Source organism: Acomys minous (genome assembly GCF_964271855.1).
Source record: "Acomys minous genome assembly, chromosome: 11".
NCBI lineage: Eukaryota > Metazoa > Chordata > Mammalia > Rodentia > Muridae > Acomys > Acomys minous.
In genome coordinates this window covers 80462755-80489834 of record NC_140492.1, presented here as the reverse complement: position 1 = coordinate 80489834, position 27080 = coordinate 80462755, and the positions used below count along the sequence as shown (strand labels likewise).

At 36.8% G+C, this 27080-nt stretch overlaps 1 protein-coding gene across 11 annotated transcripts in view; it reads right to left on the bottom strand.

Annotated features, from left to right (window-relative positions):
* The window catches only part of ARB2A (ARB2 cotranscriptional regulator A), a 363769-nt gene that overhangs the window by 194689 nt on the left and 142000 nt on the right, over positions 1-27080 (bottom strand). For all 11 annotated transcript variants that reach the window (XM_084802553.1, XM_084802560.1, XM_084802551.1 and 8 more), the window contains one exon: positions 20262-20480. In XM_084802553.1, coding sequence (XP_084658679.1) covers positions 20262-20480 — 219 coding nt within the window. The remainder of the gene's footprint in view (positions 1-20261; positions 20481-27080) is intronic.

Here is a 27080-nt window from a genome sequence, read left to right as displayed (position 1 = left end):
ACTAGGCTGGGACCCAAGTGAGTGACCTTTACTCCACTTCTTCAAGTCTCTTCAGAGTTACTCTTGGTTCCTGTAGGCCTCTCCTCCCAGCCTGCTTCCATTCCCTGCAGACATACACGAACATAATGAAGGCAACTGACAGCAAACTCAACCTCGATGGAGAGAATTAAAGGCATTTCCACTAAAATCAGCAATAAGACAAGGTTCTCCATTTTTGTCACACCTAGTCAATACAGTCTTAGCTAAAGTAATAAAGCAAATAAAAGAAATCAAAGAGATTCAAATAGAAAATAGTAAATCAAAGGATTTTTATTTGTAGATGGTATGGCTTTGTGCACAAAATACCCTAAAAATCCTCCCAGAAAAATTTTACAGGTGATAATACTTTTTTTTTTCTTTTTCCATTTTTTTATTATTAATTTATTCTTGTTACATCTCAATGGTTATCCCATCCCTTGTATCCTCCCATTCTTCCCTCCCTCCCATTTTCCCCTTATTCCCCTCCCCTATGACAGTTCCTGAAGGGGATTACCTCCCCCTCTATATGATCATAGGGTATCAAGTCTCTTCTTGGTAACCTGCTGTCCTTCCTCTGAGTGCCATCAGGTCTCCCCATCCAGGGGACATGGTCAGAGGTGAGGCACCAGAGTGTGTGAGAACGTAATATCCCTCTCTCCACTTTACTGTGGAGAGTGTTCTGTCCATTGTCTAGATCTGGGTAGGGGTTTAAGGTTTACCGCCTGTATTGTCCTTGTCTGGTGCCTAGTTTGAGTGGGACCCCTGTACCCAAATCTGCCTATCATAATGTTCTACTTGTAGGTGATAATACTTTTAACAGAGTAGCAGGATACAAAATTAACACACACACAAATATCAGTAGCTTTCCTAAATGACTAAATGACTAAATAATGGCTAAATAATGAGAAAGAAATGAAGGAAACAGCACCTTTCACAACAGTCTCAAAAATATCATGAGATAACTTAACCAAGTGAGTAAACACTTGTTTAATAAAAAATGTAAGACATTGGCCGGGCAGTGGTAGTACACGCCTTTAATCCCAGCACTCGGGAGGCAGAGGCAGACGGATCGCTGTGAGTGTGAGGCCAACCTGGTCTACAAAACAAGTCCAGGACAGCTGAGGCTACACAGAGAAACCCCGTCTTGAAAACAAAACAAAACAAAACAAAACAAAACAAAAAGTAAGACATTGAAGAAAGAAATTGAAGGCTCCCATACTCACTGATCAGTAGGATTAATATAGTGAAAATGACCATCCCACCAAAAACAATGTACAGATTCAATGAAATCCCCATCAAAATTCCAATACAATTTTTCTCAGAAATTGAAAGGGCAATTTGGATATGAATATAGAACACACACACACACACACACACACACACACACACACACCACACACCACACCACACCACACCAGAATTAGCTAGAATCACCCCAAAGATATTCTGGAAATATCACCACCGCAGATTTCAAGTAGTATTACAGAGGTAAAGTAATAAATGCTGCATGGTATTGGCATAAAAACTGTCACACTGATCAACAGAATAGAACTAAAGACCCAGACAAAAGTCCAAACATCCTTGGACACCTGTTTTGTTTTTTACAAAGAAGCCAAAATACACACTTGAGAAAAGAAAATATTTTCAACAAATATTCTCATTTTTAACCGAGACCATTCTCAGTTAAAAAAAAATGGATGGCTGTATGTAGAATGCAAAGAGACTCACGTTTGTCCCCCTTCACAAAAGCCAGTTTCAAATGGATCAAAGGCCTCAACCTAAGATCAAATATACTGAATCTGAAAGAAGACAAAGTGCAGAGTAGCTTTGAATTAATTTGTATAGGAAAAGACTGTCTTTACATGACATCAATAGCACAGGCACTAAGAACATTAAGAAACGGGACCTCATCAAACAAAAAGGCTTCTGCATGGCAAAGGACACCATTATTCAAACAAAGGAACAGGCTACAGAATAGGAAAATCTTTACCAATTATACATCTGATAGGGGTTTGGTATCTTAAATATATAAAGAACTTCAAAAAAAAACCAACTGAACATCAAGACAACAAATAACCAAAGATAACAAATAACCAAAGACAACAAATAACCAAAGACAACAAATAACCAAAGACAACAAATAACCAAAGTAAAATATGAGCTATAGAACTAAATAGTACTCAAAATATGAAACTTGAGTGGCCGAGAAACAGTTTAAAAATGCTCAACATCCCCAGACATCATGGAAATAGGAATTAAAACTACCTTGAGATGTCATCTTACACCATTCAGAATGGCCAAGATCAGTACAACGAGTTCACACTGGTAAAGATGTGGGGTAAGAGGGTCACTCACCCACTGCTGGCGGGAGTGCAGACTGGAAGGGACACTAAGAGGGTCAATCAGTGTGGAAGTTCCTCAAATGGCTGAAAGTTGTATCAAAAGATGGAGTTGTACCACTCTTGAGGATATAGCCAAAGGATTTTTACATCTAATAAAATAGACACTTGCTCTTCCATGTCACGGTTGCTGTACTTATACAAGTCAGAATAAACATGGGGCATTATTCAGCAGTTAAGAATAATGAAGCCATAGAATTTTCAGATAAATGGATAGTGTTAGAAACAATCATCCTGAGGTAACCAGACATGAAAAGACAAATGTGGCATGTCTTCTCTTATAGGTGGATGTTTTTTAAAATTTAGATATGCATGTGTCAATCAGATTAGCCATATTAGTCAGATAGTTAGTAAGGAGGCAGGAGGCATGGATAGAACAGTGCTCTTCCAAAGAAGGAAAATAGAATTTAGTGCTCTAGAGATAAAGGCGAATTGGAATAGGAGAATTCTAATAGAAGAATTAAATAGGGAGATGAGTGGGAAGGCCAGAGTAAAGAAAGGAATATTAAAGGCCCTTAAAAAAAACCACGGAAAAATCTATTACTGTAGAAGCTTCCTATATGTAACAGGGGTTGAAATAGACTTACCACATAATGGCGGAGACAGTGATCGAAGTAGACATCTATGCCACTAAGGAAAACCTCCTGTTTTAGCAATGGATTACATCTTGTTGAGCTGTTAGTTAAAGGGGTCCCACAGACTTCCCTAACCCTCAAACATCTGAGGTTATTGCCCAAGCTGTTGTTTTATCTCCATCATCTGATTGTAAGGCATATGGCTGAAGAAACAACTCACTTACATTATCAAACATAGAGCTGGTGTCCATCAGGAAGCTACCTCCCTACTGACTAGGATTCACGGTGCTGGAACATACTTTGTATGCTACCGGTTGAGAAAAATAATCATCAATATCATCCAGCCAGAAACCCTGACCTACTGCCTGGTCAGCTGGTACAACACAGTAATGGCTGCTCAGCAAGGGCTTTTGAGAGGCCCTCCCCACCCATGTTTGAATTTTGGCTGCCTAATATCTTACAAATGTCTAACACAATTGTTTTTCAGTGGTATTCAATACAATTGCAATGTGCAATGTCATATTCAACAGTAAATAGGCTATATTAATTTGATTTCAATACATACAGGATCTTTTGATAGCTTATCCTAGATAATTTCACATGTCTTGAGTGGAAATTATTTTATTCTCCTCTCTTCTCTTTACTGTTTATAATATCTAGACGTGGGACATGTTACAAAGTCAACAAAACTATACTAACAGAATGTGCCTGATAACATAGTCTCACCATACTAAAAATTATTTCTAATACACTGAAAGTACAAAAAGGCAATTTTTAAGTTAAAACGTATTCAAATAGATACTTTGAGGCTAAATGTTTTTTATTATTATCAAGTAGTGAGTATTTTGTACAATCACCATCTAGATATATTATTTTAACATATCGTTTTTACAAAATGTTATCCAGCACTACAGAGAATCAAACCTGCTCAAAGTCTGGTTTGGCAAGTAAAAGAGCATTGCTGGCTAAAACAGCTGTAAGTAAACACATGGGATCACTGCTTAGCAAACAGGAGTCACCTGCCATTGACACAAATGTGGATTTAAATATTAAAGGATATACAGCCATGCCATCTTTAATATGTGCTAGCTGGTAAGGAATGGATTATAAATACTTCAGAAGTCTAGGGGGTCTCCAGATTAGAGCCTTGTACCATTCTATTCAGACAAGAAACAGTGTCTACTCCACATAAGACACTATCAGTAAAAGTCACTGCTGTTTAATTACTACTAAAATACTACAGAAAGAATCTATGACTTTCCATTTCTTAAAAATGCATCCCAAATCTTGGGATATCATCAAAATCTAATAGAAGGTTTTAGGACTGTGGAAAATTACTACAAGTCAAGCAGTCTTCAGCTGACTGAGAGACTTGTAGCTACAGCCTTAGGTGTGCAGATTATACAAGAGTTTCTTGTGAAATTCCAACAAAGAATGAGGATTAGAGTCAGCATAGCTAATGCCACAATTCATGTATAATGATCAAGGTTTTCATATTTTTATCCTTCCTCTTATATTCTAAATTTGATTACGATTCATGTTTCAAATGAACTTTTAGGCTTAAGCAACCTCCACTCAGTTCTATGACTTAATTCTGTTTCCTTATCTACACACACACACACAGGAAGTAGATGGTTTTAGGTTTGAAAAACATCACCAACTTTAGATCTCTTCTGGCAACTGAATTGGTATAATTCTTCTCCTATAAATGTTCTTCCTAAACACCTTTTATATAAAACAGTAAACAAATGTGGGCTCAGTGATTTGCTTCACTATGAAAGAGTATGTTCCATGGCAAAAAAAAAAAAAAAAAAACTGGAACAAAACAAATTATAAAAACGGTAAGTTACTCTTTTCAACCATATCTAAAATATTTTAATTTCCTAGATTTATTGCTATAAATATTTTAGAGATAATGTTTCTACACATTTTTGAGACTCTCAAAGAACATATGTTTTCAATCACACTCATCCCCACCCCCAACTCCTCCCACATCCACTCTTACCCCGAATCCACCCAACCTCATGGGGTCCAGTGTGTGTTGCCCAACTTTGCTTGGGAATGGGGCTGGCTCTGGGGTGTGCTCTACTCACATATCCCTAACATAATGCTCACAGAAGGGGCCGCACAAACAAAACTTGAATTGGCTATTGTATTTTGGAGAAATCTCGCTATTGTTTCTTCTGCTGCCTTGCTAACCACGAGAGAGGCAATTGTTCATTCACACACACACACACACACACACACACACACACACACACATATATATATATATTCATATATGAATGGATAAGTGCACCGCTTTGTGTGTATCCATACATGTGTGTATGTGTGCTTGTATATGTGTAAAGGCCAGAGGTCAACCTCAGGTGTATTTCCTCAGGTACTATCCACCTTTCTGTTTGTTTCTTTGGGACAGGGACTCTCACTAGTCTGCTATCACATAATCTAGGCTGGCTGGACACTGAGCAGAGAGATAGCAGGTGGAAGCCATCATGCCTGGACCTTTTACCTACTGTAGAACCAGTGTAACTCAAGATAAAACAGACTTAAAAGCAGAAAGGGGCCAGTAGGATAGAGCAGTAGTTTAGATGACACCTGGGAAACAGAGCCAATAACCTGGCCATTTATGAAGCAAGAAGTTGTACATTTTAGGACAACGACTAGGAGGAAAGCTGTAGCTGCCAAAGTCCAAATTTGGCATGTGAGTCTCCATGACTGCCTCTCCACTAGCTGATCATTACAGAATGACATCTTCATTTCAATAAAGTATAGAGTTGAAGAAGGGAAGGAGGTGGAAGAGTGTAAACCCAGGGCTTCCTGAGCCTAGATCAGACTGGATTGATGCACATCAGTCAAGGAAACAGTTCTTCATTCTAGTCCTCTGTTGAGTTTACACTGAGAAGACTTGTGCTCTGTTCAGTTTACACTGAGAAGACTCGTGTGCTATTCAGTTTACACATAGGAAGACTTTTGTGCTGTTCAGTTTACACAGAGGAAGACTTTTGTGCTGTTCAGTTTACACTGTGAATCTGGTTCTGAATTATATAAAACATTAACGAAAATAAGGTTCTTAATCTAGTCTCATAAATTGCTTTCTTATCATTGCTTCTATGTTCAAGTCTGGAGAAGAGAGATGGACCAAGATTTCAAAACGTTCTCCAGAAACACCAGAAACTTTATGAGACTCACAAGATAAGAATTATTTTACTATGATACTAAGACATTGTCTTTTTCTTGTGTTGTCATCTGAATTTATAGCGAAAATGCAATGAAAGATAAAACTGCCTGGTAGCTTAGTAATCATGAAGGCAGGGTATTGACTGCATTCATGTATAAAATCTTCACTGCTTCATATAGGGCAAAACATATAGACAAAGAATGAAAAATTAGTGTCCTTTACTCTTAACTTCCAAATATATGTATGTATTGCATACCAAGCTCTCTGTGCTAGCTGTCTGGAGTAATAGTAGTCATGCACTTGAATCAGTTTTTAGATTTAAAAAAACAAAACAAAAATGGGCAGTTTTAGTGGAATGTCATTGTTCCTCAAGAGACTGACAGACACATATGAATACTCAGATCTATGTGTGTGAAAATTACTCTCTGGTAAATACACAAAGCATTCCTGGCAGTCTAAGGAAATCAAACAATAGTGTTTGTTTCCAACAATGAAATCTAAGATTACTAAACTGGAAATTTAAGGAAACATGTATTCTTCTAGTATGTTTGATACTTTTTAATTATTAAAATGTTTCTGATGTTACTATGAATAATAGTGGATTGATCTAAATTCTACATAACAAAACTTGTGAACATTTGCATAATCTTCTTAGTTCAGTGAAATAATCTTTGTCAAATAGAAAAATCCATGATGTCACAAAATGCTTTATGGTTATGAGATCCATTCAAAGCACAACACAGAGTGACAGATTCTCATGAGTATGAAATGTATCTTAGTTTGCACTCAGCAACTACATCTCATTGAGTTTTCATATAACATCAAAGAAAAGTATACAGAGTTGTCTGTAAATAAAGTCTCTCCTGTGCAGCAGTGGCACACATACGAAAAACAATAGTTCTCTAATAGAATGTAAGACCTGCTTAACAAGAAGAATATCATGCCTGACACTGGAAACGTAAACAAATACTTAGGTATTTGTTTTCAGTGCTAACTTATTATGTATATACATGAAATAACATATTCAGTGCTTATAAAATCATGGTCATTAAAGGAGAATATACAACCAATAATTTACTATGCCAGAACAATCCCTAATAACAATATAAGAACGTTTTCCTCATACCTACAAGTAAGTGTAGTCTTCACCCCTCATCAAGGAAACTTTGCAATAGATGAACACCACTACAGAAAATAATAATTCAAAATGCAGAACTGTGGATCCAAGTCCCAGTGCATACATCTACAAAGCACTCTTTTGCCTAAGGGTCAGGGAACATTATGGAAAAGGGTATAGAAGGATTGTAAGAACCAGAGAGTCAAGTTTCTGTGAGATTATATCTGCTAGTAATAGCAGAAACTACACCTTTGAAAGCTCACCAAAATGATCACCCAAACATGAGTTGAACAAGGCTGACACCATGAACATGCCAAATCAGATGAGGAGAAGCCCATGAGGCCTCAACACTACACAAAGAGCTACAGGCAGCTGAGGATGGCTGGGATAGACAGAGGTGGTGTTCCTCAGGCGAGAGCACACCAATGGGGTGTCCAGCTGCAAACAGTCAGCTCTGGAAACATAAGTACAGGTAGAGTTACATGGCAGAGAAGGGTATATTTAGAAACATGTATGTATGTACACATACATATATAACAGTAATGAGTTAATGAAAAAGAGGCCATGAATTTAAAGAAGAGTTGAGAAAGGTCTGTAGAAGGGTTCAGAGGGAGGAAAGGAAAGAGAAATGCTGTAATTAAATTACAATCTCAAAAACAAACAACAGCAAAAAGTAGTCCTTTCAGAAGTGCTTACCTATTTGAGGCCAAATTGTCCATATATTCATCAGTGAAGAGAACATATTGCAGGAGAGTAAATAGAGAAATAAATGTAAGAATTTAACTGTGTCCATTCTTCCATATATTAAAGGTATTTTTAAAAATAGCTTATTTGCTCTCTTTTGCTTTGGAAAGTGAAGTTACTTATCATAAAAATTATTACTATGCCACAATATAGTAATTTTTCTATTTAATATTTTTAAATTATTATTAAAATTTTGACAATTTTAATCCCATTAATGATGGACATCTATATCAGTTTAATGGTACTGTGCTGTAACCAAGTCTTTTCTTGAGCTCATGTTTCAGAAGACTTAGCCCATGATTACTCTGGGGTGAGTGTTCTGTGTGCTCAGAAAGAGCATTGTGGTAGTGTGGGCACATGGCACAGCAGAGCAGAAGAGGGGACATGAAGTGGCCAGAGGCAGGTCAACCTCAAGCTCTAATCCCTAGTTCCTTTCCTCCTCTAGTCATGTCCCAACGCTGCAAGTCTGCAAAACTTCTGAAATGCTGCGACCAGGCTGATACTGTCCTGCCATGTAAGCCTTTTGAGTGAAGACAGTTCATGCCCAAAACATAACAACACCAGGCATTATACCCAGACAAGCAGAAACTCCTAGAGAGAATGAATAGTTTTTAGGCTTTTAGCACTGAAGATAAGCCAGAGAAAGACCTCTGACAGAGTTCTTTCCAAGGAAAAAGGGCAGGTAGGGAGATGAAGGGAATGGTGTGCATACTGTATTGACTAGCACATAAACTATTATCAGATCTCATTTTTAAAATAGGACATACTGATTTTTTTTTTTTAACTTGTGTCTCTGTGAGTATACGCCACATCTATGTGGGTTCCTGTAGAGGACAGAAAAGGGTTTTGAATCTCTGAAGTTTGAATCACAAGCAGCTGTGAGTCATGCAATGTAGGTGCCAGGAGCAGAACTTGGGTCCTCCTGAGGAGCAGCAAGTGCTTTTAACCAATGCTAAACCAACTCTGCAGCATCTGTGGCTTTTATTGTAGATTTGCATATTATATACTTTGTTCCCATTCACTGCCCCCTAAACACACACACACACACACACACACACACACACACACACACACACACACACTTTGTTTATTAGGCTTTAGAAGCATGAAAAACAAACAAACAAAAAGGTAAGCCTAAAATATTTTCTCTAGCTTTAGCTCTGTAAGCAAGTCTAACAAGTTATATATAAGTCAGAACTTAATTGTCGGGTGTCCAGTTGATTTAAAGAACTAAAGAACTCACTGGTGTCAGAGAAAATGCCATCGAAAGAGAAAAGGCACAAGAACCAGTGACCTTTAGAAATGGGCTCTTTCTCAGGTGATTTTTACCTTGAGAATACGGTGAACATACTTTCAGATGTGCAGCTTGAGACTACTGGTCATAGAGTCTTATGGTCCTAATTTTAAGGATCAAAACTGAGGTATGGGGAAATCAACTTAAATCACGCTAAGCTGAACAGATGTAATTGAGCTCAGATTGATCAAGTTCTATACTGCTAACCTCATGCCATGTGTCTTATCACACTCTAAAACTCTAAAAAACATTATCACGTTGTGCCTTCCATGACACAGATTTCATGTTAATTTGAAGAAACATAAAATACCTTTTAAGTATGTGTAACATTGGCCAGAAAGTCATTATATTCCTTGGGGGGGGCAGCTATAAATGCTGCCCAACACAAAACTATGAAGTTATTTATGCATTATTCCCATTCACCTGGGCTGATCTCATCTGTGGTCAGAGTAACTTTTCTTGTAGTGGGCTGCAGGAAAGGCAGACTCACGGATGGTCAAAGTGCTGAGAATAAGAGCCCGAATACTCATTCCTAAATGGAGTATCATTAGCAACACCCCTGGAAGAGAGAATGCAGACATGGAGGAGGAAGAAAGGTGCTGTCAAATGTCTTCTAAATAGACATAACATGGAACTCATGGCATCTGTAGTTACCAGCACAAGACTCACATAAGATCATGCCATCCAAAATCTAGCATCGATGAAGAATGTGCTCTCCAGCCTTTACCCTTTACTCAATGGAAAGGTCAAAGCCACCAGCTTCCAGACAGAAAGGAGCAAGGAGCCAAAGTTTCTGCCTGTCCCAGGAATGCCTGGAGTAGAACAGGGACCAGAGATCTGTGCCAGAATATTTCCGGTTCAGCTGGATATGCAGAGAAAAGATTTCTCCACAGTAAGTGTTACTGATCTATCAGCTGGACTGCCAGCACCAAGCCAGGTGGTATCAGGAAGCTCAGGGCTCCAAAAATCCAAGCCAAGCAGCAAAGAGGGGCTCAGCCTAACTCAGGCGAGTTGGGTGGCAGCTTCAGCTGCTTTGGGAAAATCCAGTAACAGAGGCTCAGAGCTCAGAAACTGAGAGGCAGTTGGGGGAGGCCTGGGTTAGTTCCGGAGGACAGAATGGCTGCTTCTCCAACAGCTGGCCACTCGCCTCCCCAGTTGGGCACTATGGTGGGTGCAGCAGCATGAGAAAGGTGGCTGGTGAACAGCAGAACCTTTTGGTGGCCGCGCCCCAGTGTGGTTCCATTACAGCTGCCTGATCAGCAGTCAAGACCAGGGGTCCAGCAGTAGATCCTTTGAGGAGGAGGAAGCCTTCTTTCCCCATAATAAACAGTGAGCCTCAGATGGTCATTGATGAAATAGATGGTGCTAGCCCCTTTCTTTCATGTGAAATGGGGACTTATAAACCTTGGGCAGTGAGAGGAGTTTTGAGGATGAATGTGGTTATTAGCCGGAACTAGGATGCTGACAATGCTCTGTTTGCATGGGGAAAAGATAACAGGAGACAAGCTCAAAACACTGACTTCCTGTAACCTTGGAGGCTGTGTCACATGCTCCTGAGGCAGGCAAGGAAAACAGGGACCTTCCATTCTCAGGATGAGACTTAAATCTCAAGTTTGAGATTTCTGGTGTTTAAATATGCTCAATCTTGCTAGTCCCATGTCAATCCGCCTGAAGGCATGGTCCATGAGCCCCACAGACATGAAGTGGGGATGGGGACAATGAGCATTGGAAGAGAGAAATGGTACATATATGACCATATTTAATGGTATACATGTGTGAAATTCTCAAGGATGTTTGTAAGTTTAAACATGTATGTGAAAATATGTAAGCCAATTATTTTTTCAAGATTATGATTATATTATTTCTCCATTTCGTTTTCCTTTCTCCACCCCCAACCCCACCATCTTGCTCTTTCAAATGCATTAGCCTTTTGGATTTTTGTTTTGTTCTTTTAAGACAGGGGTTCTCTGTGTAGCCTTGGCTATCCTGGAACTCCCTCTATAGGATCAGGCTGGTTTTGAACTCACAGAGATCCATCTGCATCTTCCTTCTAAGTACTGGGATTAAAGCTATGCACTGGTTTATGACCTCTTTTTCCATTAGCTATTATTACATATACATCTATTGATTATCCAAGACCAAATGGTGAGCCTTAAAAACATAACATTATACAGGTTGTTTGCGTGTGTGTGTGTGTGTGTGTGTGTGTGTGTGTGTGTGTGTGTGTACACACATGCACACATATATAAACAATTGTATACTGATTATTAGATCTACCATGCAAAGCATATTTTCCTAAGAATTTCTGGGCTCAAGAAAGCTAAAGATATAGTGCTCATTTCTAAGGAATGCTATTCAATATGGACAGCAGCAGCCCCTGGTGGTCCAAGGAGTGAAAACTATGTGTCTGTAGTTATTGGGGTAGAAATATGTTTTTTTAAATGAATATGTACATATTTAGCTATTTGACTCAGTTCTCAACCCAACACATTAAAAAACAGATGCTTTAAAAAAATGATCTGTTGGCAAGATGCTTGTTAGATTTTATCAGCTGAAATATTAAAATTCATAATGAATTAATTAGCACATTATATAAAAATAAAATGTTTTTGTTTCATCGTTTTACAAAGTACTATAACCAGCGGTGGTTAACACTGGGATTTTTGTGTGTCTTATATGTGTTGCTTAGAGAGAAACTAAATTTATAGAATTACCACTGAATTGATGACATTTTCTGTCTTCACTCTTGAATTGAGTTGGCAGATGTTTTCGAGAACAAAAAATTCCATCTTATTACAAAACATATTAAGCAGGTTTTCCTGCCAGGCATGTCTGACAATGTTTATTGCCTAGACCAAATCAATCCCCTTAATAAGCCATAATATATTATAGAAAGTACATTACTTCATAGTTAAGGAAGTTGCTACATGAAAGAGTAAGTCCTTTGATCTCTTAGGCTCTGCTCCGCGTGCATCAGAATGGTACCAATAATCAACTATTTAGTCACACCTACTCACAGACATTCAGCAACTAAAATATACTTGCTTAAGCTTACAGTTTTGGGCGTACATGCTATTTAAGCTTGTCTATGTACATTAGATTCTTACGCAAACATGAAAAGAGATTGGTTATTTACGAGAAACCGGAGAAGAAGAAAATGCAAATACTTGAGTACACAAGCTGGTCACTACTCAAAAAATGTGTGAATTTTACTGCACTTCAGATCATGAGGCTATACAGAAGTTCCAAAATCGGAAAAACTCCACCATCTGGAAAACTTCTGTTCCGAGCATTTTGAAGAAGGAAGACTCAAACTGCATGAAGAAAATAAGGTGTTTGGCTCCAAGGATTAAACAATAGTTTTTCCTAATTTACACATAATTTTGTTGCTAAAATTCTACATTACAATGGCTACAGTGACAACAGTAAGCAAGACAGTATGATATTTGTCAGTCCTCACTAACATTGTCAACACACTCCATTCAGAATATCAAAATTACATTCTCTTAAGAAAGCTTCAGTTTTTCAGAGTTGGTGGCTTTTTAATAATTGCAAAAATTCAAATGAGAGCAGAGATGAAGATGCCTCCGGGGGAATCTTTTATTGTACAATATTGTTTTAGCTATTTCTGGGGTTTTTGTTTTTCCATATGAAGTTGAGAATTGATTTTTCAACATCTTAAGAAAATTGTATAGGTATTTTGGTAGGGATTGCACTGAATCTGTAAGATGGCCATTTTTATTATGTTGATTCTCCTGATCCACAAACAAGGGAGATCTTTCTATCTTCCGATATCATCTTCAATTTCCTTCTTCAGTTGAAGTTTTTTCATAAAAGTCTTTCACTTGCTTGGTTATAGTTACAACTAGATACTTTATATTATTTATGGCTATTGTGAAGGGTGTAGTTTCCCTAAGCTGTAGTATAGAGCAATAGGAATTAAAACAGCATGGTACTGGCATAGAAATATGCTGGTTGATTATTGGAATCAAACAAAAGACCCAGAAATAAATCCACACACGTATGGACACTTGATTTTTGACAAAGAAGCCAAATCCATACAAAGGAGAAAGGATAGCATCTTCAACAAATGCTGCTGGTCTAAATGGATGACAGCATGTAGAAAATGCAAGTAGATTAATATTTATCATAATGTACAAAACTCAAGTCTAAGTGGATTAAAGACACACTAAATCTATTAGAAGAAAATGTGGAGAAGAGCCTTAAATTCATCGGCACAGGACACAACTTCTTGAACAGAGCTCCAACAGCCCAGGCTCTAAGGTCAACAATTACTAAACGGGACCTCCTGAACATGAAAAGCCTCTGTAGGGCAAAGGACATCGTTAACAGAACAAAGTGACAGTCTCCAGACTGGAAAAAGATCTTCACCAACTCTACATTTGACGAAGGGCTAATTCCCAAAGTACATACAGAACTCAAGAAGTTAAACCAAATAACCCAATTAACAAATGGCGTTTAGAGCTAAACAGAGAATTCTCAACAGAGAAATATCAAATGTCTGAGAAACACTTAAAGAAGTCTTCAATGTCCTTAGTCATCAGAGAAATGCAAATCAAAATGACTCTGAGATTCCATCTTACATCCATCAGAATAGTTAAGATCAAAAACTCAAGGGACAGACAGCACATGCTGGAAAGGATGTAGAGAAAGGGGAACACTCCTTCATTGCTGGTGGAAGTACAAACTTGTACAGCCACGCTGGAAATCAATCTGGTGCTTTCTCAGAAAACTGGGAATAGGGCTTCCTCAAGACCCAGCCACACCACCCATGAGCATGTACTTGAAAGATACTATAGCCATACAACAAGGACATTTGCTCAACTATGTTTAGAGAAGCTTTATTCGTAATAGTCAGAATCTGGAAATAACCTAGATGTCCCTCAGACGAAGAATGGATAAAGAAACTGTGGTACACTTACACTAAGGAATGAGACTCAGCTATTTAAAACAAGGAAACCTTGAAATTTACAGACAAATGGATGGAACTAGAAATGATCCTCCTGAGTCAGATAACCCAGACAGAAAGAAACACATGGTATACACTTACTTAAAAGTGGATAGTAGCCCAGCATAGATGTCCTCTGAGAGACTCTACTCAGTGGGGTATCGGGACAGGTGCTGGGACTAGCTATTGGACTCTAGGTGAGAGAGGTATGGAAGAACAGAGAGATAGAAGGACCCTGAGGATCCTGGAGCCCCACAAAAAGACCATCAAGGATGGCGGATCTGGACGTGGGAGGACCCGCACAAACTGCTGTACCAACCAAGAGCAATGCATGCAATAAACCTAGACCCACTATTCGGATCTATCCAACGGACAGCTCATTCTCCATGGTTGTAGGGAGAGAAGGAACTGACTTTGACACGAACTCTGGTGCCCCCTATCTGACCACTTCCCTTTGGTGGGGAGGCCTGGTGGCACTCAGAGGAAGGGGAAGTAGGCTAGCAGGACTAGACTTGATAGGCTATGATCATATTAGTGGGGGAAGAGGTCCCCTTCTGTCACAGGTCTAGGGGAGGGAAATAGGGTGAAATGAGGGGGGAACGGGAAGATACAAGTGAGGGAATATCGATCGGGATACACTGTGAATAAATCATAAGAAAATAAAAAGAAACAGAAATGCCGATGAGTCATTAAAGCAAGACAATAAAGGGATTGCTGGGACCCAGCAGGAGTTTAAAAAAAAAACAAAGATAATACTGATCTTAAAAAAATCAAATGAAAAAAGAGTGAGAAAATTCAAATGAAAAAGAGTGAGAGGAAGAAATTCAAATAAAGGCTTTAAAAATCAGTTAGAAAACTAGACTACACCAGAGATCCTGAGTGTTAAGAATAAAGTTTTGGATGGATGTCAACAAGCAGCCAATCCACAAACACTTGAAGATCTTCAATGTGCAGTGCAGGGGCTGCCAAGCTCTATAAATTTCTCCTTCACATTTGGACTTTTTCTTTGATGGTTTTGTAACTTTCCTCCTTATATCCAAATTTAGTATCTTTTTCCTTTTTAAAAATTTTTTCATGTTGTCTGAACTTTTATTTGCTATCAGCACAGCCCAACACTTAGTCTCACCTTAGGGAAAAGATGTCTAAGTAGCCAAAACCCAATGTTAGATATTCGGCATCAAGTCTACCTTTGTCTGTATTCTACTTTTATTCTACATGTTCTATGAATAGATCTTCTTAATCCTATTATAAAAAGCTCATTTGATGAGCTGGAGAGATAGCTCAGAGATTAGGAACACTGGCTATTCTTCAAAAGGTCCTGAGTTCAATTCCTAGCAACCACATGGTGGGACACAACAGTCTATAATGAGCTATGGTGCCCTCTTCTGACACGCAGGAGTACATGGAGGCAAAAACACTGAATACGTTATAAACCTTTAAGAAAAAGTTTATTTGCTACATAACTCACTTCCACTTCTCTGTTGAAGTCATGTTTCTGTGCACGAGGATCTAGCCTTCTTGGTTTGCTCTCTTTTCAGGGAATAACCTCTAGTAATTGGATTTAGTGTTGTTGCCTGATTCTCTCATAATGTACTCTGCACCACTGGAAAAAGTGCCTCTGTTTGCTTATTGTTTAGCATTGAATCACAACAGAAAAATGTATAAAGCATATTCAATGATTCAGAGGATTACAGGGAGATGCAGGTAGACAAATAAAATGCAAACCTACAACAATAATAACAAAATTATGAGACAAAAATGCAGTAGTTATCTCAAAATAGCAAATGTTAAAACATGACAAGGCAAACTATTTGTAATTGTTTTCAGAGGTTTTAGTAAGCACCAGCTATGGGCTATAGCGGCAGAGAAGGACGCATTTTATCTGAGTAAAGGAAAAGAATGATTAAGGGAAAAGAAAGAAAACAAAGTTAGAGATTCGACAAAGTATCAAGTGTGTACATGGTAGCAAATGTATAAAGCAAACATCCTTAGGGTAAATGTGAGCAGATTTGTGAAACAGAAATAACTTTAGCTAAGGTTGAGGCTAAACACGTAACTTTAGCACTAACAATATGGTTAAGAAAGGAAAATAAGGTACTATTTTATATATTCAAGTAATAATGTATAAGTCTATCAACAATAAATCTTAACCTACTGGTTATATTAATTAATGAAATATTACTTTTCTGAATCTTATCTTAGATGCTGGATTAGGTAGGAAACCAGTAATATAGCTTTCATTCATTTGTTTTAGTTAAAATGTAACCACACAGAAAAATCAAGCCATATACATTAATAAATAACCTTGCTTTTTTATATTTTAATTAATGGCTCTACCACCCTATTCAAATTATTGAGAAAAGTCTAGTGTATAATATACAAGTGTATATTATGATGGATCTCTTGTAGGCTAAAGAGACAGTGCACTCAATAAAACAGACTAAGGTTTTGGTCCCCATAAAGTTCATATTATCTTGATCACAGTCTCGTACAAGTCTGAATCGATATAAATTATTCTATTAAGCAAGAACATATAGTCTCTACTATATAGACCTAGTCAGACATCTTTGTTTAAGGGAGATGAGGTGACTTTGACTGAAAACCTGACTTTAATTCATGAGACCCACTTGGTAGAAGAGAACCTTCACAAAGTTGTCTTCTGACCTCTACAGTCATGATGTGACATGTGTGTACATACATAAACATACACATGCATATGCATGTGTGCGTACATGCACACACACACACACACACAAACAGAGTGAAGAAATTACTAAGAGGTTAAGAGTAATTGTTCAAGTACAGTACCTGGGTTCAGTTTCCAGCACCCACATGGTGGCTGACAACCATCTATAACTCCATTTCCAAAGCTCAAATGCCCTGTTCTGGTCTTTGGGGGTACTGCACACACATGGTAACTGTACAACACACGCAGGCAAAACATTCATACACATTTAATTAAAATATAAGTAAATCCTAAAAAAACCAAATATAATATTTTAAATAATCAATCTTTATTCTCATCAGATGTGACTACACTATACCATACTTTTACCAAATATGGTTTAATTTTCTTATTTCTGCTCCATATTTTGTTTGTGCTGGGCAGGACAATATGGTATTGATGTATGGGTATGAGAGTCCATATTAATAACTTCATTTGAAAATGTACTTCTACCTGTTCCTACCTATGTGAACAGCTTGTACATCAATTCACTTACTATAACCAACCAATTCCCGACTCGAGAGAAGACCTGCTCCATAGGATAAAACCTATGCCCAGCACCATCACAGGGTCAAGAACCTACGGTTGGAGAAAGAGTAGGTCTTGTACAAAACTCTCATAAACCAAAGCCAGACCGAATTCCATCATGTTCACAGAGTTTGGGCATGAAATCCCATCCCCAGCTATGGTACTGTTAGAATTTTTTAGCTGCTGGGAAAAGAGACACAGTTTGTCTAAGAGTGTAGTCTCTGGCAAGTCACCCATATTCTAGTAGACAACCATACACCCATGGATATGTGGGCACCATATATTGGTTCTGATGAGTTATTACAAACAAAGGACACAAAGCTGGGTGGGTAGAGATGGGAAGGGTTTGAGGTTGGCAAATAAGATAAAAAAAATATTATATGCATCTCTCAAAGAATACATGAGTATTTCTAAACATAAGTCAATGAATAAGAATATACATAAGAATTGATTTCTCCTCCTCAGATACCATGCTCTGACTCTGAAACTGGTTATATTGATAATATTCAGAGACATGTGGAAGGAAGTAATAATTTCTTGATTGGGCGAGTTTTATCTAAGAAGGAATGCACCATACATCAGATGAGACTTTCTCTTTCCCATATAGGATAAAGACTTACTGTTCAGAAGTATGTTGAAATATTTTACCACACACATAATATTATGCATCATCCTAGGTGATTTTAAGAGAAAATGTTAAGATAATATGTTATTAATGCAAAAAGCCATACACATAGACCTGTATGGTGTAAATGGGTGTTTTTATATGGGAACTTCATTGGGGCAAATGGGACAAAAAACAAAAACAAAACAAAAAAGCCAATCTTCCTCTCCTCCTCCACAAATAAACACAGAAGATGAACAAAATAAGTAAAAGTAGCTAGAGTATAAAGACAGAAAAGGATTAAATGAAAAATAAGGGACAAAACGAAAGAGACCAAGTCTCAGTAACCAACAGACTATCTTCAGAGATGCAGAGATGAAGAAATTAAAGAAAATGGATACATATAAAGACAGGGGAGGAGGAACCAAAGCAATGGTGGCAAAAGAGAATGAAAAGGCAAAGGGTGTTTGAGACACTTATTTTCTACAAATTACAAGCAAATAATGAGGAAGCAACAGCAAGTCACTGTGCTGTTTGTATCTCTCTCTCTCTCTCTCTCTCTCTCTCTCTCTCTCTCTCTCTCTCTCTCTCTCTCTCTCTCACACACACACACACACACACACACACAGACTATTTATGGTTTGTGTATTCAAAAAGCCTTACAAAAGTCATTTCTGAATCTGGATATGAGATGCACTTTGTCAGAAATAGTGGTTAACAGACTGGATAATATGGCAAGAAATAAGGACAACAAATAGACTAAAATGCCAGTATCACACTTTTGGTGTAGTTGTACAAGACCGTCATATGTATACAGCAGGACAAACAGAATACAACCAGTATTAAACAATGGGATGATCTGTGAAAAGTGGAATGTTATAATCTAAATACTTTTCCTCATAGTATTAAATGTTCTGCATATTCCTGGTCAGGACACAGTTTTCAGAGTCTTGGGAATTTACACATGACTCTGATGAAAGACTGGTGTTAATGCTCAATTTCTAAAACAGAAAGACTGTGTCGTGACCTAAAAGAACATAAAGAATTAAAAACAAGTAACCAATGTATTTTCATTCAAAGATGGAATAAAATATTTCATTAATAATCTTTAATGATTAACATAAACATGAGTCACGTTGAATATTCTGAAATGTTACTTCCCTAAAGGGTACAGTCAGGACTGGTGGATCACATGGCAATATCAGCAGAGAAAGACAGAACTATAATCAAGTTTAAGTGAAGCCTGGATTACATGGATTACACAGCAAGTTCCAGAACAATCTAGACTCCACCATGAACCATGCTTCATCCCCAACCCTCTCCATAAACATAAAATATTAATTTTCAAGTTTAAGTATACTGAACTATTCAACTTCAAAGAACATATCCACTTATTATCCAGGAGCATTTTTTTCATACTTTACTGTTAAATCCTAACAATCAAAACACACACTTTGAAAATGTGTCATAAAGGAATATGCCAAAGTGCTAAGATGTTCCTATGTATCACTACAGAGCTCAGTGTCCACGGGTGGCACTCCTGTATGGACTGATTCCATGATGCAGAGCTACAGGTGCAAAGGCTCACTGTGCGTGACAGGAGCAAACACCAGTGATGCCCTCGCTGCACTGCGGCTGAATGCTGTGGGCTTAACCAGCTATTGAAGTTTTAGTTGCTTTCCTCCTGGAATACCTTACACACTGTGGATCGATGGTCACACACATCATCTGGTGAAGATGGCCACACCAAATGAAGACAGTTTTACATCTTTCAGAACTATTGTTATATTTGTTCTCATAGGACCTTAAAGTAGTAATATGCTGGAGATGTGCATTTAAAAACTTCTTCCTTTTGCACGTATCATATTAAAACTTTAGAAACTGTCCCTTGAGCTAGCATATGACAATAGCGTTTGCATTAGAGATTCATTAGAGTATAAAGTGTCATGCTGAAATAAGTGATATATTTTGTAATTTCAATAAAAAAAAACCCTATCCAGGCAGACTACAAGAATCAACAGCTTCCAAAAACAATAAAATAACTGACATGAGATGAGATGCTAAGGAAAGCGCAGGCACAGCTAAGGGATGCAGCACTCTTTCTCACCCTGATGAACAGCTGCAGCATCTCCTTCTCCTTCTGGGGGTTACGGTACTTCTCATAGAAGTCACGGCGCTTCTTGGCTTCTCTGGAGACCCTGTCTCTCCTCTCCCGCTTCTCTGCTGGCTCATCTGCACCCTCACAAGATGGCTGTTTGCGCGTTCTTGGCTTTTCCACTTCAATATAGTTCTCATTTGGGTTCAGGACTATGACTCCATACCCTTCCTGATTTGAAATGAAAAAAAAAACAGTGATATAATTTAATATCAGAATTTATTTCAATCCATGAAGATATCCTAAAACCTTAGGAGATACATACATACATACGTACATACGTACATACATACATACATACATACATACATACATACATACATACATATATTTAAAGTTACTAACATATTCTTTTAGGAAAGATTATATATTATATTTTTAAAGTTTAAAATTTTGCCTTTATTACATGCATAAGTGAGCATATATAAGCTTTAAAAGTTAAACTATGTGGACATCACTGCCACAGGGAGAAATAATGAATTTAAATAAAAAAAATCTACTCATAGTGTGATGAAAAGAAATAATCATAGAAAAATCCATTCACACTGCATTGCGGGTGTCTTGAGAAAACTGTATTACCAGTGCATCTTAGACCTTAGTTTCTCCCCATCCAGAAAGACTAAAAAATCATAGAGGAAAATAAAGCAGGAGGATGATGACTGGATGTGCTTTGTTCCCTGGCCGCTGTACAGCCTGCCCGGGTTAAGACCTAGTGCCCTGAAGCTGTGAGTTCCAAAGTTTAAAAACACAACTTTCTGAGCTCATAGGGCTTTAGATTTTAAACATATATTTTCCTGACTTACTCATTTCTCACAAGGAAAATGTTCCTGCAGGTATGATTAAAAACATCGGATGTTTAGGCTAAACTGATGAACTAATCTAAACATTAGAAACAGCAGCCTCTATCGAGTTTAAGGAATAGCAAATTTTGAAGTGATTTATATGTCTTTTCTATTCAATTCTGTATTGTGAATGTCTTAATTATGCTCTTGTCTTTTAAAGTCATACCTAGAATGTAATAAGACAAAAAGTAAGAGCCACAGAAAATAAAGTTTGTAAGATCTCCATCCTTACTAAAAACAAATGTAGTTTTCAAACTGTAACTATAGAATTTTCTACAGGAAGTTCAGATATCAAAACCAAACGTAAGAAGATATATTGTAAAATACTGATACCATTAGTTTAAAAAAATCAATATTGATGTTGACTCAAGTTCTTAAATTTAATATGCTATCGTGTGGTTGTAGGGCTTTTTATTTGTTTGTTTTTATTTTCTTTATAGTTAATCTAATGAAATAATTATAAACTTCATTGGAATTCTTACCATTTTCATGCCCAGTCAAAGGATATTGTTGACTAAACTCATTCCTGGCTTGAAAATTTCAAAATCACTAAAGTTCTGGTTTTGTGGTAGTACTATTTATTAAGATATAATTATTTTTGCATGTGAAAACTCACAATATATGACAAAGTGATGAAGAAAATGCCATATATTCTTCAACAGAACCTTCAATAAAACTTTCACATCTCTTATAAACCACTGATAAAGTAGTTTAAAACTTTAAACATTATGCTTCAAAGCAAGAGAAATGTTGCATGTTTTCTTTTTTTAACTTTGTTATCTGTTGAATCCAAAGTTTTACCAACAAAAGGCATTTTATTTAAGCCTCTTTATTTAATATGTATAGCTATTCAAAAGTCTTGTAATTCACTGTGATCACTGTCAGGTAGATGATTGTCACTTGGTGATTTTCTACAGTTGGACACACTTGACTAGTTATTAAAATCACATTTCAAGGAAGTTCCTAACCCTCTTCCTTGTGGCTCTCACAACTTGTCACGCCCTTCTCAAATTCCACCTATAACTTCTCCTCCCACCACACTAAGTTAAACAGCACTGTTACACTCTGCTAAACACAGTGAAATGCAGACATTCAGGACACTGTTGCTGGTGTAAGGGACATAGTCCAAAAAGGTCACCACAGGCCAAAAAGAAAACTGCATCCTCACTAGATTTTGTACTGTGAGTAAGTGGTCTCCTGTCATGTTTCTTGCCTGCTTTCTCTGACAAACACACACACACACACACACACACACACACACACACACACACACATCTTGTCATATGCATACACGAGTTAAAAAGCCCAATTTGAATTTTAAATTTTATAGGCTGTGGAAAGCACTGTAATGATAGAAATATTCAAACTCAAGGCAACAAAGTGACAAATTATTGATTCTGTAAGATGATGTTCATTTTATATAATCTATATAATAATATAACAAGGGCTTAAAATGAGAAAAAAATAATATTCACCAGAATTAGCAGACCCCTCTGAGCATTTTAACCTCGTTTTTGGAAATTAGATAAAGAACAAAAAACTAAACAAACAAACAAACAACTGATTTTCAATGAATTCTGAAATGTAAGAAGTCCCACTTAAGTAAATGTAAAAAAAGTACATACATAAATCATCAAAGAAGTAGTATTTGTGTAAGCTATTGATTATGTAACTGAGAATTACATGACTCATTTACTCAATGTTCTAAAGTCACAATGTCAATTTTTCACTGAGGCATCAAAAGAAGAAAAATGATACTACTTCTAAATCACCACAACATACGTCAATTAAAGAATTAAAAAACTTAGATGTTGACAATAAATGCTGAAACAGCTAAATTATTATCTTTAATTACCCAAATTATTTGAAAAATACTTTATCTTGTAAACATTTCAAACTGTCAATTTAATTAAAATAATAGTGATCACAAAATAATCACAAATATTTCCTAAAAAATCAGATACAATTTAAATAACAATTCTGGTAATAAAAAACTAGTAGTTTGAATTAATATTTGCATAATAAATTAACTGAAACAATGTTCACATAGATAATTTATAACAAGTTTATAAAAAGTAGAATAAAGCCACCATAGGTATTCACATTATCTTGTCTACATTTTAACTACAGACATATAGAGCCAAACCTCACATGTTTCTTCCTTTCTTTTTGACACAGAAATGTCAAAAGGACTTTTACATAAGATTCAAAGACTTTGGTAATATCAACACTAATATATGGCAGCCAAGGTGTAAAGAAAATAAAGTGGTATAACGCAGAGACAAAATCAGTTAATTTTTAAAAATAGAACTTACAACATCAACAGTAAGAATATATTCCAACTTAAAACATAATTATATTCCTAATAATTAAACAATACACAACAAGGTAAGTGCAAAGACTGATGGTGTGATCTTTACTGAATGTAAAGTTTTATAAAACTACAAAATAAAATCAGACATCAAGTTTATAATGAAGAACCACGTAATGCTACTCTTTTTTTTTTTTTAAAGAGAGCCTCCTTAACATGGGCTTGGAATTCTGAAGGCAACAACGAAGCTTTCCTTTTATATTTAATTGTTCCTTAAGGACATAAAAGTTCCACAGGATGAAAAATTGCAGCATTCCAAACACGCATGGAAAGCTGCTCTGTTACCTTTAACAAGATCAAATGATCAGACTGGTTATCTAACAGTGCAACTACATAAGGCTTAGAACATCTTCTATCACATTTACCCAAATCATTTTGAATATGCAACATTTCGGGTGACAAAGCACACACAACGCTGTTAACTGACTCTTAGGTTTGACCTGCAGTCTAGAGCAAGAAGGTCTTCAAGAAGACAAACACTGGAGGATTACAAGATCTTTTTAGATCAAGATAAAGGAGTAAAGTTAATAGAGATGAGATAGGATTGATATTGAATTTCATTCAGAAATTTTGGACCCAACAAGACAAGAAAGATGTTTACTTCAAGTTTGACAAATACAAATAGCCAAATCACTATGACTGTTACATTTGTAGAACTCATGATTGTCACATGGTTCTCCGTGCTGTTTGTAGTTTGTTGGCGAGGCCTTCTTTTTGTTTTATGCATGTGTAATAAAATAAATGTGTGTGGAAAAAAAAAGAAAACTGAAATGTTACAATCATACTGAAATGCGCACAAGACAGCAAAATCCAGCTACCCTAAAAAAAAAAAAAGAAAGAAAGAAAGAAAGGAAGCTTTAATTTCTCAGGCTCCATTTCAATGCATGTGTAGCTAAATCCATGGTTTCCGTTCCAGGTCGGTATTTGTAAATTCTAAATCATAGGACCTTAATCTGACACTCTCAAATGTTTAGTGCTAAAACATAGCAATTTTTGGCATAACTGTTTGCTGTGATTAATATAAAACACATAGGACCCCAGGACCTCTTACCTGGGGTGAAGACTAAAAATGTACTAATAAATAATAATTTATCATCCAATCAGAAAACAGTGGGAGAAGCAGAAGCAGACAGATGATGTCCAACACAAAACCACACAGGAAACTTGAACATTACTTATCAAGGATGTGCAGATAGAAATCTAGCAATAACTGACAGAAAAGCCTACTTTTCATTCCAAATGAAACTATAAAAAAAAGGTTTATAAAAGTTTGTGTACTGATTTCCAACTGTAAAAAAAAAAAAAAAAGGAAAATAGAGACAAGTCCTACAGCTTTTAAAATCTCCTATGAGTAGCTTTAAAAAAAAATCAGCTGAAAGTACTCAGCTCGGCATATTAACTTGCCAATCCTGGAAGCCACATGTGACCAGAGAGGGCAAGGCCACACTAGAACCTTTTGACCCGTGGGACTATCCATTTCGGTCTCCAGGCAAAGCTCTGTGGGAGATCATTTTACACAGATCTATCAATCATATTCTTCAAGTTCAGCAATCTACCTGCTTCACTTGAGAGAAGACAGGTGTTCATCCTCAAGGCAAATGAAACTCCAAATGTGTCATCTGTAACTGCCCACAGTGAAGTGGACAAACAACTGTCCACTCATCGTTTCTGAAAGAGTTAAGGTATGTTTGTTTTTTCTTCACAAGAAGGGTGTGCGCATGTCACCGTTGCAACATCCTAGGTGTGCAACAGTGAGATGAGGTCACGACAACCAATCAGAAGTCACTGGTGAAGCGTTAAAGTAAACATAGCTGTTGGAGTTGTAGCTCTGCTTGGAAAATGCCCCCTCCATGATTTCAGCAATTTTCTCAAGACGTGACCTGGCACTGAAATGCCTGAAATGACACTTGACTCCCCTTCGTGAGTCTTCTCAAGATGCATTAAGGTAACTGTACCCTACAAATATTCTATAAAATATTCATCAGGATTATCCTTCACTTGGCAGTTTCATGAATTTTCATGCCATGTACGGGATATAATAACTGTAATATGGACCAGCATAGATTATCCCAGATAAGTCCCATTCTTCAACTAGATCATCAAGTTAGTCGGTAAAAGAAAACATGCTACAAAAAGTTTTCAGAGGACCACCTGTTGTCTATTATTTTTACATAGCACTTACTCATAAATCATAACACAGGGTAATTAATCAAGCTGTCAAAGAGAAGGTCAAAGGTTATATGGCAGAGTCAGAAGGTCATGCATAGGCTGACAGAGGTCAGGGTCACACTGCATTCCTCATTATCAAGTTGGGATGAGAGACGGCCCAAGCAAACAAAAGTGAAAGCAGATGGAGAAGTGAGTGAATAAGAAAAGAAAGAAAATTTTTAGAATTAAAAGAAAAAATAAAAGAAGACTGTCAACTGCCTCCAAATGGAGAATTAAAAAAAAAAAAGAAATACAGAAAGATGCTTAAAATGAGCCCAAGAGTGTAAAGCTACGACAGTTTCATCAATTTACTAATCAAATATAACTTTGGTCATTTTATGAATGCATACAAAGCATTATCACAAATACATGTGTGTCATCACTGTCTCTTTTCTAGCTTGTATGTTCAAAATTAACTGTGGTAAATCAGAGGTCCAAAGATGAAGTATGATTTTCAAAAACAAACAAACAAACAAACAAATAAAAAACAAAACTAAAAAAACTTATGACGAGAAGTTTTTCTTCTCTCCTTTAATATTGTTTCAAGGTTACAACAGCTTCAAATAGTTTTAATCCATAGGACAGAGAATTTGAGCATGATACAGAGATATCCACAAACACAAATATCATAAAAGTCATTTTGAATAACAAAACAGTTATAAAATATTCTATTATTACAGTGGCCTGAATGAGATGCAGAATTCTGTGCAAAATTAGCTGTCACCCTTTGCTCAAAATCTTTGTTAATCTCATTTTGAATGTTTGCAGCTTTATCAACACATGCATCAATGTCAGCTCCTTGGTTACTGAACCGCTGTACTTGGAAGAAGATATAATTAAAATGTTTTGGCACAGAAAAGGTGAAATTGTATCTTCCCTTGTTCCCTTAGGAGTCTGTAAAACATGAAGGATTATTGACAAACACACACCCTTGTCTCCAGTTCTGACATGCCAGGTCATCCAAGTGCTATTTTTAAAAACTCACCTCGCTCTTACCCATAATTTCACCTGGTCTTCTTCTAACTTTTCCCCTAGGTTATACAGAACTGTGATGCTTAAACTTTATAGATATTTCTTATACTTGTCAATAATTTCTCTATGGAAGCATTCCCAGAATTCATTCTCACCACAAAATAAATAAAATAAGGACAGAAATAAGATTTTATGCTACAGCTTTATGGAAATTTTATGATGCTTTGCTGCTTTAAAACACAAACACACACACACACACATAGACACCCACCTTCTAACACACTGAAATGAAAGTAAATAAGAGTTCTAACTGGTGACCAGTCGATGACAGATCCAAGTCCCTAAAGAGACCTCAGGAACCCTTACAGACGCATCTTT